Raw genomic sequence first — 18,074 nt, 5'->3', positions numbered from 1 at the left:
TCGCCAAAATAAGGTTTCCATCTTCGTCTCACACTCGTTTCAAGTACTTAAAGACTTATAGGAGAGTCTGACGTTAGACGCAGAGGGGAAAAAATTAAGATATTGACAAAACTTATAAAAAAAAGAGCCATTGACATAACGATGATTCAGAAGAGAAATTCTTTGAATAACATTTTCATTGTACATGAAAGTTACGAGAAAATTGATCAAAAAAGGTAAGTGAATAAAATACTTACTGAAAGCTAAAGGAACGCAGGCTTAAGAAGTATGCAGTGTCCCGCGACGCTATTGGCAGCTGAAAGCTGACAGAGCCAAGCACACACGGCAGATAACAGGCAATTATGATGTCCCAGGTTAGCAGAAACTCCCCACAGGGGTTAACCTTGAACATCAGCCTACCTGGGGCATAAGAAGGGGTGAGCAATTCCTCCTGCGTAGCCTTCCATCATTACTGCACTCCGGAAATTCCTGCGTGCCCCGATGGCGTAGCCTTGACTGGCAATACAATCTCTCTCTCTCTCTCTCTCTCTCTCTCTCTCTCTCTCTCTCTCTCTCTCTCTCTCTGATATTGCTAAGTATCTTGCACTGCTATTGTATTGTCTCCTATAAGCTATGCTACTCTGAATATCCATGCTATGCTCCCTTTTCTTTTAGTTATTTATACATTTAATTTTTATGTTATTACCCCCGTTTGGATTTTACCGTAATCATTGTTTCTTACCGCAGTAGTTTCCTCTCACTTCATCCAATGTGAGCTTGCTATGCAAGTAAAAGGCAATTATTAAACTCTATTAATATGTTGTTCATGTCGCTGATAACTTCTTTGGCTAAGCGTCACAATTTCTTTGTTCTTTTTTTTCTTATTATTATTCCTTTCACACAAATCAGGCAAAAAATTGTAAGTGATAAAACATGGAGTCTGTTCATTTCTACATCACCGCTCAGGGATGCTTTGCACGACATCATTTCCCCTTCCCCGAGGGACAAACCTTGAGTTATACGAATGCTTCTCCTTCGTCGGTCTCACGATTTTGACGTAAAATGTTTGTACCCAGTTTCTGTATCATTATCGTTGAATACAGCGTTCAGACCAAAGGCCAAGCACTGGGACCTATGGGGTCATTCAGCGCTGGAAAGGAAATTGAGAGTAGGCAGGTCTGAAAGGTGCAACAGGAGGAAAACCTCGCAGCTGCATCATGAAATAATCGTTAGGAGAGGGTGGATAGCAAGATGGAAGAAAGAGAATATGAATGGAGGTACAGTAAAAGGAATGAAAGGGGTTGCAGCTAGGGGCCAAAGGGATGCTGCATAGAACCTTTAGTAATGCCTGCAGTGCACCCCCGTGAGGTGCACTGACGGCATACCCGCCAACGGGGATCAATATCGTAGACAACGCACTGGCCCTGAAGCTGCATTGGTAAGACTCAGCTCAGTGGTCTGGTAAAACTAAGGTATACTTAACTTAACTTTTCTTCATAACCCGTAGCCTTTATGAGCAGATGGGATTCCTTAGGATATGCAGGTTACTGTGAATGAGACATACAAGTAGAAGACAGCGCGTTATTTACCTCATTATATTATATTTGTGTTAATTTCAACAAACAGAACCTACATAACCTATGTCCTAGAGACTTAGGAATCTGGAAAGGGCTGCTCTTTGTAGTTACTTGATATTATCGAGGTAACCCTGCGGAAGATTACCATCTTTACTGGTTACTGCTTATCACCGGAAAGCAATTTCATAACGACGTAAGGATTACAGGGAACAGAACAGATACAAAAGAAATAAAATTTCCATCATGAATGGAAGTTTGTTACGTGCGTGAAGTGACGGGAGCCATTAAAAATAAATGTTACAAACGTTCTGATCAAACATAGACAGAACGAACTGTTTTAAATGAACAGGGCTAAATAAATGGTTAAATGGGAGGCACAGAGGCGGCTGCCTGTTGCCCTGTGGTGAAACCTGACTTAGGTTGGGGTCGGTGAACGAAAATTTAGGTGAAAAGGAATTGGACGATATGATTCGTGGGGAGAAATGACGCATCGGAAGGAAACCGCACAGTCAGTCTGGATGATAGTTGTTGTTGTTGCTAAAACATTAAACTATCTTTATGCCAGCACGGACCTTTCTCAAGAAAAAGGAAGCAAGATGTATTGGGTTTCAAAACCTAAACTCCCGAGTGTCTGCGTACGTTTTAAAACAGTTTAGAGTTTCAAGGAAAGAACTTTTCTTTTTTTCTTTCAGAGGCAAACCAGAGGTGGTTTACTCACTTTGTGATGTGGCTTTTCAAAGATAAAGCGTGAGATGTGGGAGAGGGTGAATATTGCGAACGCAGATGTGTGCCAAATTCTCTTCTGCTAAAGATACGGTTATTTTCTCTTTTTTTACAAAAAAAGGCGAAGATATCAATAAATAAGGAAAATATTTATTTGTAGATCAATTTACTTCCTTTAAATGAGACGAAACGAGGACTAATAAAAACTAAAGAATAAATTCTGGTAATATTCTAAAACAGTTACCTACACGTCACTCTGCGGTGCCAATTGTCACGGGGGTGGGGGGTGGGGGGCGAAGTGGAGGATTTGTTCGTTCAAGAAGAAACGGGGGGAAGGGGGCCCTCCCCAGCCAAGTCAGGGCATGACGCCCTATATTACCGGTAGGTTAAGGGAAGGTTGGGTTAAGATGGATTCCCGTTGAAATATATATATGTCTTTTATCTGCTTTTAAGTTAGGCGCGACTTGCTGGAATAGCGTATACAACTCTTCTCCACTTTTACCTAAATCCTTACCTCTTGAAGTGAGGACGAAAGATCATGGAGCGCAAAGAAAAACAAAAAACATCCGATTCGCTAAACTCGTCTTCATTGGAAAGTTGGAGATCAGCCTCCCGACAAAATTTTCCTAGTCGGCGGCCCAAAAGTAAAAGTATTATTCTCGCCTCCTTTCTTGGAGTGCAAATCTATTTGTGATGCAATGACAACAAAGGTAACAGACGAGAACAAAATATTATTATCATTAGCCAATCTCCGAAAAGAGGAATGCTGCAAGACCAAGGGTCCCAATAAGGTAAACAGCCTAGCACAGAAAAGAAACTGAGAAGGAGAGAATAATAAACGAAAGAGACATAGCCAAGAACAACAAGATAAATAGAAAAGTAAAGTAAATGGTACAAATAATAAATTCTCTGTGAAATAAAAGGCATGTCAGCTTGCGCTACAGAAAAAAATTTTTTTTTGCTTTTCAGCTTCTGAAGTTCCAACGATTTAATGACAAGATTAGGAAAACCATCCAGCAATTTAGTCGTAACAAGAGTAAAACATCTAGAAGCTGTGTGGTATTAAACATAACAGCAGAAAGAGCTAGAGTTAACTGCTTATGTAGCGCTACATGGTGGATGTTATAGGCTGGGAAGATGTGAATGCAAACGAAGATCAAAATTAGGAAATACCTCATACAAGAGGCACAATAAATCTAACAGACGATAATGGAATGGAATGGAATATAGAGTTTAGGCCAAAGGCCAAGCATTGGGACCTATGAGGTCACTCAGTGCTGGAAAGGAGATTGAGAGTAGGTAGGTCTAAGGCCATAGATTAATATTAAGGGTTTCAAAACATCGAAGAATGAAAGAAATAGAACGGTTCGTCAGGTCTCCACAAATCTCAAGAGACGTTCTTAGTAAACCAGTTTATGTGCAGATAGACCCAAAATGCTCCTCAGAAGTGAATTTGCAATCAAAAGTGACACATTATTATTATTATTATTATTATTATTATTATTATTATTATTATTATTATTATTATTATTATTATTATTAGAGCTGGGGATTTGGTACAATATATGTACACATTCGTTACCGGGGTCTAAGCGATGTCAGGCAGGGCAGCCGATCGAGGCTACGGCCTACCCCACCGCCAAATCAAAGTCCTTCAAAAGAAGGCATCGTGCTTACCCCATATAAAAATGGAAAAAAAAGGCACGTTAAAACGAAGAAGAAGAAGAAGATTATTATTATTATTATTATTATTATTATTATTATTATTATTATTATTATTATTATTATTATTATTATATCAATCCCTAAGAGCCAAGTGGAAGGCGTCGAGAGTGATCTGCTGTTTGCATTAAAGATTATCTTAAATTGCTGAGGGTCGAGAATATTATACAATACGACATTAGAGCGAAAATAAAACTTTGCAAACAAAGAAAGTCTCTGCAAAAAAAGATGAAGTGAAAAATCGTTGATAAAGAAGAGAGGGAATCAGTATCAAGGAACTGAACAATTCTTAATAAATAAGGAAGTTTATCATTCTTATTAAGCACGAGAATCCCCCATGCTTAGTAAATAATTGAGGAAGTGAGTTATAATTCGAAAACAAGGGATTAATTTAGTAATTCCTTCGTAAAGAAGAGAGGAGAAGGATCATTCTTTATATATGTATAAGGGAATCATTCCTAGAATTTAGGAACATACATAATTCCTTGCAATAAAGAAATGAATAATACTTAGTAAATGAAGAAGGAAGTGATTAATCCTCAGTAAATAACGGGTGAAGAGAACCATTCTTAGTGAATAAGAAAAGTGAATAATTGATAATGCCTGTAGTCGTGATTGTTGACGATATAAGGATGGCAATGTATTAAGAAGCAAATGAATGGAAGGGCACCAGGAGTTGATAGGATTGGAACTGATGTTGCAGTACGATGGTAACAGTGTAACTGAATGTCTGACAGAAGTAAAAGGCCTTACTGGGTATGGAAAAGGTTCTTATGAAATGGGTAACAGGAATAACAGTTCCACCATATGACGATGAAGATTAGAAAGAAATTTAAGAGATATATATATACAGACATATTGTTTAGTTTGCCAGAGATAGTGTATGGTAGGATTTTGTTTGAGAAATTAAGACAGATAACAGGACTGATAGGGGAAGAGCAGTGATGGTTTAGAAAAGAAAGAGGGTGAGTGGACCGAGTGTTTGATATGAAACAGTTATGTGAGAAGTCTGAACGTAGAGGAGAACAATATGTATTTGAAATAAATCGACCTACAAAAAGCTTATGAAAGAATCGACAGAAAGACATTACACAGGGGCTGAGCACTTAACGGTATGGGACATACGTCGTCGAGAGTGATTACAAAGTTTTTGCAGTGGAAGTAAAGCGTGTTAGAAATGCACTGCACGGGTGAGAGAGTGACTGGTTAAGCATGAAAGTTGCTGCGAGACAAGGGTATGTTACTTCTCCATAACTGCTCAGAACCTTTATGGGCTGGATACTTGCAAGAAGTCAGAAAAAGGACAGCAGATGAAGGCGCAAAGTTGTAGGTGGAGTGGGGAATGGAGTGCAGAACGATTGACGCTCGCAGATGTTACTGTGCTGATTGGCAATAATGAAGAGAAACTGCAGAAACTATTAAAAAGTTGGTTAGTGTTTGCAAAAGAAAGATGAGTAAAAATGTAAGCAAGAGTAAAGTTATGACGGTAAATGAAAACGCTGTGTGGGTGTGTGTAGGTTTAGTTGGCAAACCAGAAAGGGTTCTAGCTCCTGGAGCAGACCACAGGAATGGAAACCAGAAGGATGGAGAAATGAATGTAAATATGGATGGCGGAAGCATAAAAATGTTTAATTCACATAAATACTTGAGTGAATATAACAGATTATGGTAGACGTAAGAAGAGGCGAGTCACAGAATGTTTGAAGAAAGATAGTAGAGTTTGTGCAAAAAAATTAGGAAGAGATTCCAACTGTCTATGGAAGCCAAAATTGGTATGTGGGAAGTCATTGTTGAGCCAACTCTCCTTCAAGGAAGTGAAGTGAGAATGGTGAATGTGAATGAAAGATGAAAGGCTGAATTGTTTTTATAGTATATATATAGTGAGAAATTTGAAAATAAGTAGTAATAAACTTAGCATAGGTTAATGGAAAGCTCAGAGTATTTTGAGATGGCTCAGTCACGTGGAAAGAATGGGTGATAATTTTTACAGAAAAGAGAGTATTCTTCATGGGAAAGGAATGAAGAAAGGAAGCCCTAAAAATGGTTGGATCATGTACCGGAAATGGAAGGGACTTCATATCCAAAAAGCATGAGTGTACACGAAAGATGGAATTGAATGGCACAGTGTATATAAGAGTGCTTGACACGCCTATACACACCCAAGACGAACAAATGTCCTTACTTTTATGCATTTCGAATACTGAAAGTGCTAATGGAAGTAATCAAAAAATTTTTTATATGTTTCGTTCTCTGGCTTCTGTACTTTTAAGAATCATTCGTTCCGAATTAGGCAGCCAATCCCTAGCATCATCAGTGTTGCAATACTGGTAGAAGTTTTGAAATGCCTCAAGAAATAAAAGTGTTCGACTTTCACTTCGAGATTTTAATGATAGTGGAACGAAGAGGAGGATAAAAATAACCAAAAAAAAAAAAAGATGAAGGGAAATCAGATGTCTCTCACCCCTCATGGTAATGGTATGAGAGGCCATTAGATACTGTTCAAGGGGGTAGGAGGAGTTTGTCCAGTCAGGCGTGATATGAGTGGGTAGCCCGGAAGGATCTTCTCCACTTCAAATACAGAGGGACAGCGGAGCGCACGTACCTCCTCTCCGACAGGGCGAGCAAGCACTGAAGGAAGACTCGCCTTTTTCACGGAGGGAGAACTAAAACCTAAAGATGGCGCTACTTCTAAGGTAAAGTTGAGGATTTTGTGAATTAATGATTCACGACAACTGGAAAATGTTAGTGAGGACTGAGAGTGCGCGTGAAAGGCATTTACTTAGTCGCTCTAACTGATTCGTAGTTCAGATCTACAGTTGATTCTCAAGTTAAGAGGGAATCATAACTCTTGCAAGAAAAATACCGAGTGAAACGGGTCACTCAAAATATGTTATGCGTTTAATCATGCTTTCGTTTCTTCTGTGTGTATGTATTCATTTTCTTATCGACTGCTTTATTTTCACGCGTTTAAGGAGCAGGGTACCATTATAATTTTGACTGAATGCTGTGGATAATCTCGTGTCTTGAATATATTTTGTTCTGTTTTAATATTACTGATTCTTTTTTTGACCTAACAAGTACGTTTCTTGTTTATAGCAAAGTTCTTCATTAATTTACAAAGCAGAACACACAACCTATATAGCGGCTATAAACTTGTGATAAGAACAGAAACGTGAAAGTTTATCTCCCGGAACGGCGAAATGAACGTGAACGTCAATGAATCTGGTTAGCAATCTGATCTGCGGATCGGAGGGTTCCCTGCCATCCACCAGTCATGCAAACCACTTCCTTACAACCACGGAAGATGCTGTACAGCAATGACTACGTGTGTCTTAGAAGGCAAACTGTCGAAAGAAATGACTTGGGAAATGACAATCAATCATATCACCGATCATCTCAGAGAAGTGAAAGCAGTTTCAGGATTTCTGGTGGAGAAAGGTGCCGGAATCTCCTGTCTTCTTGATTCAAATAATCTTCCGCCCTGTGATAAGCGATTCTGTTAACATTCCGCACATGCGTTGCAGTTGCTTGCACTAATAATCTGTAACTGTTGGAATTGCTTGGGAGATTCTGGGTGAGATTACCTCACTATGGCACTCTCATTTTTTTAAGATTATAGAATATAAGATTTAGGCCAGAGGTCAAGCACTGGGACCTATGAGGTCATTCAGCGCTGAAAGGAAAATTGAGAATAAAGGAGGTTGTAAAGGTGTAACAGGAGGAAAACCTCGCAGTTGCTCGAAGAAACATTTGTTAGTAGAGGATGGAAAGTAAGATAGGAGAAGGAGAATATGAACGGAGGTATAGTAAAAGGAGTGAAAGGCATTGCAACTAGGGGTCGAAGGGACGCTGCAAAGATCCTTAAGTAATGCCTACAGTGCACCGCGTGAGGTACACTGATGGCTTTACTCCCCTATGGGAGTTTTTAAGATTATGATGTGATGGCATACAGGTTTTGATACTCACGTCATCGACCCACAGTTGTCGAACATCAACCACATGCATTATTCGCTGCTTGAGTTAACAGGCCTAATGGATTTTCAAGAAACGCGGCAACATCGATTCTTCCTCATGACGGGATCGAATACGGGTCTACTCGGTTGTGAGCCGTTTGCACCCTCTTACACACAGACAGACAGACAGAGAGAGAGAGAGAGGGGGACAGAGAGAGGGAAGAGCAGCTGTAATTAGAGACATTATAATCTTCGTAGATGTTATCCTTGAAACGTTCTCGTTAAATGAAATACTAAATTTTTTCTCTTTTCAAAAGATATGATTTCTTACCGAGACTCGTCAGATAAAAAAAAAAAACAACACTGACATCCTTTGATAACGTTGACACGGTCACCAGTCCTATCGATGAAGACTTGTTTGTAATTGCATAAATAAGAATCTCACGAACTTTTTTTTAACGAGTTGGCCTTTGTCATCCGAAGCTTGGACCTTTTGTGACCAAAAATCTTCATCGTCACTCCGCCATAATTGCGACGCTGATGCAAACGTACATCTCAAGGCTGTGGAGAAATGCTGCCTCATGGTATAAAAGAAGAAGGTGACGAATGACCGAGAGGAAGCGAAAATACAATATGCAATTATTCGTCGACTGTTTATGTCTAAGTCCTTTTCAGTCTGACTTCATCCCTTACGGAGTAGCATGTGTATGCTCGCGGCGATACGCTCAGAATTAGCAAAACCCGAGAAGAATTGTCCGAGTATGGAGTGTTTTTTGGTTCATTTGCACAACTAATTCTGAAAGGGATATTTTGAAACGCCCTGATATGATTACAGGGCGTTTCAAAATATCCCTTCCAGAATTATTAGTCCAAATGAACCAGAAAAACACTCCATATGTGGATAGTTCTTCTCAGCTTTTGCTAGTTCTGAGCGTGTCGCCACGAGCACACAGATGATATTCCATCACGGATGAAGTCAGATTGAAAAGAATTTAGACTTACACAGTCAAGGGAAAAATGTGAATGTAAAATTTTATAGAGATTCTGTAGCAATAGTTAACGGCTAACATACTTTCATTGATATTTAACCTTAAGAAAAATCCACCGAGTTTGCGCAGATTTATAATCATTATTTTTATCATAAAAGTATTAATAGATATTATTAAATGCACCGGTAGATCATTGGAATTCTCCTGACTCTGGTACATTAAATAAAACTATCTATAATAATAAAATCTGAGTGGATCTTGTTTGGCCTCCCCCGGGTGACCGTAGGGGAGACATAACACAGCCATCCACCCCTTGCAAACCGGTTTGTCCGCCCCGGGTGGAGGCGAGGTAGGTACAGGAACGGGAGGGTAGGGAAGACATCCATCCTCCTCCTGCAAACCTGTTTATCCGCCCTAGTGGGGGCAGGGTAGGTAGGGGGTCGGGAGGGTAGGAGAGATAGGAGCGACGGGTTCCAAAAAGCTCGTGAGTTTATATTCCGACTTTATGGTAGGAGGTGAGTCTCTGCATCGACGCAGTTGACGTCTTGGAACCCTCGTTTCCAAAACAAAACTTTCATCTTGTCGCCAGTTTTGAAACCCCACTTTCAACATTGCCTAGGTTATCACAAGTGACAGTCGGGAGGAGAATAAGACAAATAAGGATATGAATGATATCATAACTCATCCTGTGTGGACATATAATAAGGTGGTTACGATGCGTAAAATTGTGGGAGCAAGAAAATGTCCTTGGAAATGACCAGCAAAGCCGATATAAATAATAACTTGTTACTCCTTCCCCTGAATGTATGACTGTTCACCTGTCTTTTTCGTGTATGCACACGTACGCACATACTACATATATATATATATATATATATATATATATATATATATATATATATATATATATATATATATATATATATATGTATTTGATGCATATGTATATGTATGTGTATACTCGTATATCATATACCAAGGTTACGAACCCATTGATTCCCAATCCCATGCCTGGAAAATATCATAAAAACATTTAAACTTTCATCCGTACATATCTTAGTTAAAATTAAAACATCTGATACGTATACATATATATATATATATATATATATATATATATATATATATATATATATATATATATATATATATATATATATATATATATATATATATATATAAGGTCACTAGTAAAATGTTTACATAAAAGTCATTACTTGAAAACTTTGGAAGCCTGTCTCGATCCATTCGTTTCATTTACAGCTTAAGTCAATAGAAGCAATAGAAGCACAAAGGTACAATGGGTTTCTAAAAGGAGCATGACCACTGACCCCATCCTCGCCCACGGTTCGAACCTGGGTTCCCTCGGGAAATATGCGTAATTGCTGCAAATTTTTTTTCTCTCTGGGGAATCAGTTTCTTGATTGCATACCCCCGAAAATTAATGTCAATACACTAGTATTTTTAAATTAATAATTCGATTAAAATCATCACAGCGGAGCCAAGATTCTGGTCAACGTTCTTTCTGCTGTATGGTCATGGTAAAACGATTTTTAGGGTACTGAGCTGTGGGTAAACGCTTGACGCTCATGATGGTTGGACATAGTTTTGACGCGAGTCCAGGGTCTTCCGTAACTAAGAGATCCTTCTCTTCAACTATGTAAAACCAAAAGAATGGGAACGACAAAGTATTACCGTATTTTATAATTCTATAATTCAAAAGTGACGACTGACACTGATTACATGACTTAAGACTTTGACAGAGATTTATTCAAAAGAATTTTAGTGTTCTAATACGCGTGGCAAGTGCACTATAAAACTGAAACGTAGGAACTTCGTTTCAATGATTAGAATTTACCGTGGAAATAAAATGCCTTCGCTGTAACAAGCTGGTGTGACCCCAGACGCTTGATATGACAGATAAGGAAAGAGTGAAGCTTAAAAAGAAAACATCTTAAAAATAATTAAATCACTGCCTAGAGACTTTATCATAACAATGGAAGCTGTTTATAACTCCTTACTCTGCACTGTTCGCTTCTGAACTGCTGACAATACAATTGTTATTCATCTGTAGCCATTACTTCGACGAAGTATATATATATATATATATATAAGTATATATATATATATATATATATATATATATATATATATATATATATATATATATAAACGAAGCTACAAAAGTCGTTTAATATCCAGATCACGCTACTTTGGGAATATCCCCGATGGGGAATTAGCACTGAAGGGGTATTTATAAGTGATATATGAATCGGTACCGAAGTAGCGTGAACTTGATGTTAAACGACATTTGTAGCTTCATGATTGTATATAAATCCCGGTGTGATAAAAATTTCATATGTATATATACTGTATGTATGTATATATATATATATATATATATATATATATATATATATATATATATATATATATATATATATATATATATATATACATTATATCTCTCTCTCATATACATATATATATATATATATATATATATATATATATATATATATATATATATACATGCACACACACACACATATATATATAATGAGTATACATGAACAACAGCGAAGACAATAGACTTTCATAAATGCTGTTCCCTTAAAATTTATAAACCGCACTAAGCGGCACAACTCTACTGCATATGAGAACGATGATAATTCTAAAAGAATCGGCCTTGAAATCTTCCTCTGAGGAAAGGAGAAAAACTGGAATCGCCTGGAGCCATTGTAGTGGTCTGCGGTACTACTCACGCACTGAGTTTCTGGTTACTCTTCGGTCATGGCTGTGGTTCTCTCTCTCTCTCTCTCTCTCTCTCTCTCTCTCTCTCTCTCTCTCTCTCTCTCTCTCTCTCTCTTCAATGAGAATTTCCATAACTTGTGATTCAAAAATGAATTTCCTCTCTCTCTCTCTATTTCTAGTAATTTGTAGACCCTTGCTGGTTTTGAATTTCCTCTCACTCTCTATTTCCAGTCATTCGTAAACCCTTGTTGATATTGAATTCTCTCTCTCTCTCTCTCTTTGGAATGAGAATTCCCACTGCTTGTGATCTAAAAATTAATTTCTTCTTCTCTTCTCTCTCTCTCTCTCTCTCTCTCTCTCTCTCTCTCTCTCTCTCTCTCTTCCGGTTATTCGTAAACATTTACTGATTTTTATTTCCTCCCCCCGCCTCTCTCTTATTCTCTCTCTCTCTGTTTCCCGTTATTCCTCAGTACTTATAGATTTCCCCGACGTTTTGACCACAGAGACCTTATTTGAAATATTGCCTTATTTAGTACTGTTGCTTTTCCCTGAATCATAATAACCTCGGAAGAGCTTTCCCTGGAATTAGGATACATTGCATCCATCCACGTAAATCTGTTTCCATTTTGACTTTAGCGTGAGGAAATAAAATTGCAATTTGACTGATCACTGTATGGCAACACTGACATTTCAGTCGAGCGATCCTGGGACAGAAATATATCTACTGATTGTTCTTTTGTCACAACTCAACCCTTTTTTAGTTTTCTGTAACAGAAAACTATTGAGATGGCTATTTGTCCGTCCGTCCGCACTTTTTCTGTCCGCCCTCAATCTTAAAAACCACTGAGGTCAGAGGGCTGTGATTTGGTATGTTGATCATCCACCCTCCAATCACCAAACGTACCAAATTACAGCCCTCTAGCCTCAGTAGTTTTCATTTTATTTAAGGTTAAAGTTAGCCACAATCGTGCGTCTGGCAGCTCTGTAGCCACCAACAACGCCGGCAACCACCTGAAAGTTTCGTGGGCCACGGCTAAGAGTTTCATGGGCAGTGGCTGAAAGTTTCATACAGCATTATACGCTGTACAGAAAACTCGATCGCGCCGAAGGAACTTCAGCGCATTTTTCACTCGTTCTGTTTAGTTTTCCGTCCCAATTCGAGACGTGCGTCTAAAGCACGCTTTACACGCTATCGATCTTTATGGACCCTCCGAAATATACTCTGAAAGTGACCTAAAGACTCCATCATCTTTACTCTGAGACATATGAAAGAAAGAATAGAACAGAATTATATGGAAATACTTTCCCACCGGGCACGGGGAAACTCCTCGCACTTTACCTTGGGTTTCTGCACTTTCCCTCTCAGGCAGCGTAACAGGTTTCGTCGTACCCTGTAATATAGACAGCAGTGAAAGTAGTTTTCCTTGTGTCCTTGTGGAGACGTTGCTCCAGACTTTCATGGCTGAAGTTTCATGGGATTGATTTTGTAATTCTATACTTAGTGCTTGTATTAGCCAGCACTGTAGACACTCACTATAAATACATGTATATATATGTGTATATATATATGTATATGCACATATGATATCATGCAATAACTAACAAATAATGTTTTGTGCTTGGAACTAAATTCTACTAGAGCACTGTCAATATTATCCTTATACACACACACACACATATATATTATACATATATATATATATACATATATATATATATATATATATATATATATATTTATAATATGCCACAAAATACCACTTGATATCAATGCATCAATAAATTGTAATTATACATGATCAGTAATTCCTTCCCGCTAATATTCGAACCTGAATAATAATAATAATAATAATAATAATAATAATAATAATAATAATAATAATAATAATAACAGAGGTGACAGGGTTTTATTTATCGCACAATTCCCTGTCACTGCATCAAGCGCAGAGGGCATAGGTTCGAATCCTGGCCGAACAATTGTTCTCATTATATATGATATACTCTGAATCGAAGTTATTCACGAGGTGAAGTGATGTTTATGAGTTTTCCCAGCGTATTCCGCTGAACAACAGCAAAGGGTCGATCTACCATTTCTAACTGAGATTTTGTTATCACTGATTTTGGAATAACTCGTTCATTCCGATATTCACGAAGATGCAGCAGCTGTTCCCTGGTCGAGTGGCCTTGTGCGAGGGCGATGGCATATTCTTTAACCACATATTTTAGTATGGGAAAGAGCACAGTGACACCGGAGAAGATATGTGGTGTATACTGATGCACCAAAGGCAAATGCAACACAGGGTATAAATCTTGACAGGTTTCCTATTGGTTTAAGTCATTTTCGAGACGACTGATACATATGTATAGCGTATATAGTGACAGCGCAAACGAACATTGAGACGCTTGGAAAGAATATTCGCACCTGTCAGGAAAAAGAGGAGCAAATGACCTTCATCGAAATCCGTGCATTTTACATATTTCTTTTGAAATGAACGGGTCAAGTTCATCCATTCTCAGGCTGATATTCATATTCATGGGAAAGCTTCATCTCATAAAACTTCAACACATGCTTAGAATAAACGAGCCTTTTAGAGCTTGTCATTGAATCATATGGCCGTTCTCACTAACATGAATGAAAATGACACCCTTCTCCCGTGCATATTCGCCTTTCCATTGACTTTTCAGTTTGATGAATGTAAAGAAAAAAAGGATGCCATAAGAAAATATTAAATGAAACTACTCAACGTAATGTAATATGGTTAAATTTGAATAAATTGTTCTATAGATAAAATTCACTACAGAAATAGAAAAATGACGGTAGCCTACCATTTGTGGATTGACCAATACACAAAAGTAATAATTAGTTTAAATACGGCGTATGCAGATAACCTGTTAGTATTTATGCCTATATACATTCTTATTCTAACCAAAGCAACACAGAGTGTTATATAGGTGCAGCTCTGTGTATACTGATGACGGAATAAATGGAAGTAGGAATACAGTACAGGCACCAAATCAAAATATCCTTATAATGTTCCAGACACTGTACTAAGAGCAGCACCCCGTAGGGTGATAGTGCCGTCAGTGCGCTTCACGCGGTGCACTGTAGGCATTACTAAAGGTTCTTTGCAGCGTCCCTTCCATGCCCCCTAGCTGCAACCCCTTTCATTCCTTTTACTATACCTCCGTTCATATTCTCTTTCTTCCATCTTGCTATCCACCCTCTCCTACCAGCTGTGCCATAGTGCAACTGAGTGGTTTTCCTCCTGTTACACCTTTGAAACTTTTCTGCTCTCAATTTCCCTTTCAGCATTGAATGACCTCATAGGTCCCAGCTCTTGGCCTTCGGCCTAAATTCTATATTCCATTTCCATTAAGAGCAGCAAAACAAACTTTCCACGATATACCAACAGACAAACATATGACACAAAATATCTGCTTGCACTATCATGCAGTAATGGAGCGAAAGATATTTCCCAGTCTCCTAAACAACTGCAGAGTTAATACAGCATTTAAGAGCAATAGCACAAAGTAAAAAAAAAAAACCTTCTCAGGAACTTTCCTGACAATGCTAAACAGAATTTGTAGGTCAAATTTAGTGTAAGTCTTTTGACAACTTTTGCATTAGTCAGACTGAAAAATCATCAGAAAAGAAAACGGAACAGAGTAAAACAAATGATTAAGGTATGTGCAATCTACTTTACTCTAATAGAATTTGGAGATAAACATAAATGTATCCACTTTTATATAAGAATATGGGTTATGAAGCCTGTAAATTTATACACTCGATCTATTTATTTCAAAAGAAATATGTAAAATGTTTAGATTTTAAAGAAGATAGTTCTGCAGGGTAAAGCTCGCTCACATCTGCTAATCTACTGACTGCGCCCGACCTATCTCCACCAGTTTACTCAGATGTAGGTGCTAGGATTAGGAAGAACAGTGACGAGCTAGCAACCCCATCCATGAAGGCTGTTCTTCTTAATCCATACATTTTACATATTTCTTCTGAAATAAATGAATCGAGTTCATAAATTTATCGAGTTTATAGATTTATAAAAATACAGATTTATAGAAAGTTAAGTATATCTTAATTTAACCAGACCACTGAGCTGATTAACAGCTCTCCTAGGGCTGGCCCGAAGGATAGATTTATTTTCCGTGGCTAAGAACCAACTGGTTACCTAGCAACGGGACTTACAGCTTATTTTGGAATCCGAACCACATTATGACGCGAAATGAATTTCTATCACTAGAAATAAATTCCTCTAATTCTTCATTGGCCGGTCGGAGAGTCGAACGCTGGGCCAACAGCAAAAAATCCATACTCTTTTATAAAAGTGGTTGCAGTTATACTTCTTTCAAAATATTACTGGAATAAACTAGATTATATGTGTGTGTGTGTGTGTGTGTGTGTGTGTGTGTTCACCATAATCCTACTTCCCTTAGCGCCGGTAATGTCAGAAGACTAGCACCTTCCGGTTGTCAGCAATTCCTGAATGATGACTCTGCTGGCCTTGACGCCCAAACCTTACTCTTGAAACATCTGCTTTGTGTAAAACAGCCAGGTCTGCTCCCTTGAAAGTTCCTCGCTGGGTGAGCGGGTTCCGTTCTCAGCTACCACTCTGTTGGTCGCGAGTTCGAATCTCCAACCGGCCAGTGAAGAACAAGAGGAATTTATTTCTGGTGATAGAAATTCATTTCTCGCTATAATGTGGTTCGGATTCCACAATAAGCTGTAGGTCCCGTTTCTAGGTAACCAATTGGTTCTTAGCCACGTAAAAATAAATCTAATCCTTCGGGCCAGCCCTAGGAGAGTTGTTAATCAGCTCAGTGGTCTGGTTAAACTAAGATATACTTAACTTTTGCTCCCTTGAAAGTAGTGCAGAAATTGTCATCTGCAAATTAAATCCTCTGACTCATTCTTGCAGATTCCTGTTACCATACACTACAAATGCTCTCGTTATCTATTTCTCAATTCATTCAGTTCCTCATTGGGCGAGTCGTGGAGTTGTCGGCTAGCACCCGCTGGGCCCGAGTTCGAGTCTCTGGCCGGCTGATGAAGAATTAGAGGAATTTATTTCTGGTGATAGAAATTCATTTCTCGCTATAATGTGATTCGGATTCCACAATAAGTTGTAGGTCCCGTTGCTAGACAAACAATTGGTTCTAAACCACGTGAAAACAAGTCTAATCCTTCGGGCCAGCCCTAGGAGAGCTGTTAATCAGCTCAGTGGTCTGGTAAAACTAAGGCATACTTACTTTCTCAATTCATTCATGAAGGAGTGTAGTACAAACAGGCAAACACGCCCGAACATTCACATATATCAAGTGCAAGCTCACACAGGAATGAATGAAAACATCGGATTAGTAATAAACAGATAATTATACTAATTCACAGGCAGCCAAGAGGAATACAATGTAAAATGTAAAACAGGGAAGGATTTGGAACTTCAAACGCCTTCCTCCCAACGAATCCTCGGAAAAACCGGTTCTTAAACAAGACACAAGCAATAAGCGCTTGGATGTCGTCAAGGCTCGCCGCCTTTGCTCTTTGTCCTTTTGTGCAAAACCGTCGAGGCACCTTCAACTCATATTTGAAAAATATAATTTTTGCCGAACGAACTGAGAATATGATTTTGCGAGAGAAGAATTGCTGCAGCAATGTTGTTCGAGAAGAGTTTTCAGAACGAAAGTATAATTTTCAAGGTTTTTCAAAGGAAATTTTGAACATTCAAGAAAATAATTGATAAGGTAATTAAGAAACAGTTTATTTAAACAGTTTCTTTAAACTGCCATAAGAACGGTTGGGGCTCTATTTTCATTGCAAACTATAAACAAGTTATAAATGCTCTGAGGTTTCTTCGGCGCAATCGAGTTTTCTGTACAGCGTATAATACTACATGAAATTCTCAGCCGCGGTCTATGAAACTTTCACCCACGGCCCGGTGGTGGCCTGTGCTGTTGGCACCTATAGCGGTGCCAGACGCACGATCATGACTAACTTTAACCTTAAATAAAAAAATACCGAGGCTAGAGGGCTGCAATTTGGTACATTTGATGATTGGAGTTTGGATGATCAACATACCAATTTGCAGCCCTCTAGCCTCAGTACTTTTTAAGATCTGAAAGCTTTCTTTTGCAGAAAACTAAAACTCGACAACAGACTGAATAAGAAACGCTAATGGTACGGAGGTCACATAAATGCAAACACACGCAGGCTTCAGTAGACAAGTTGCATAATTATTTACCACCTAATTATTTTCCCTCTCGCTTTGTCCTCGACTAGATTCTTCAAGAGAGAGAGAGAGAGAGAGAGAGAGAGAGAGAGAGAGAGAGAGAGAGAGAGAGAGAGAGAATGCAACTGAAAACATCTG

General features: G+C 38.5%; 2 protein-coding genes across 4 annotated transcripts in view; one reads left to right on the top strand and one right to left on the bottom strand.

The window, feature by feature from the left end:
* LOC136832636 (DNA-(apurinic or apyrimidinic site) endonuclease 2-like) overlaps positions 1 to 18,074 on the bottom strand; it is an 87,202-nt gene that overhangs the window by 44,736 nt on the left and 24,392 nt on the right. The window lies entirely within an intron of this gene.
* Positions 6,554 to 18,074, top strand: part of LOC136832635 (peroxidase-like) — a 38,995-nt gene continuing 27,474 nt past the window's right edge. For both annotated transcript variants that reach the window (XM_067093895.1, XM_067093894.1), the window contains exon 1: positions 6,554 to 6,694. In XM_067093895.1, coding sequence (XP_066949996.1) covers positions 6,678 to 6,694 — 17 coding nt within the window. In that variant the 5' untranslated portion in view covers positions 6,554 to 6,677. The remainder of the gene's footprint in view (positions 6,695 to 18,074) is intronic.

Source organism: Macrobrachium rosenbergii, chromosome 50 (assembly GCF_040412425.1).
Source record: "Macrobrachium rosenbergii isolate ZJJX-2024 chromosome 50, ASM4041242v1, whole genome shotgun sequence".
Taxonomy (NCBI): domain Eukaryota; kingdom Metazoa; phylum Arthropoda; class Malacostraca; order Decapoda; family Palaemonidae; genus Macrobrachium; species Macrobrachium rosenbergii.
Note: the sequence above shows the minus strand (reverse complement) of the source record. Positions and strands in the feature narration are given on the sequence as shown.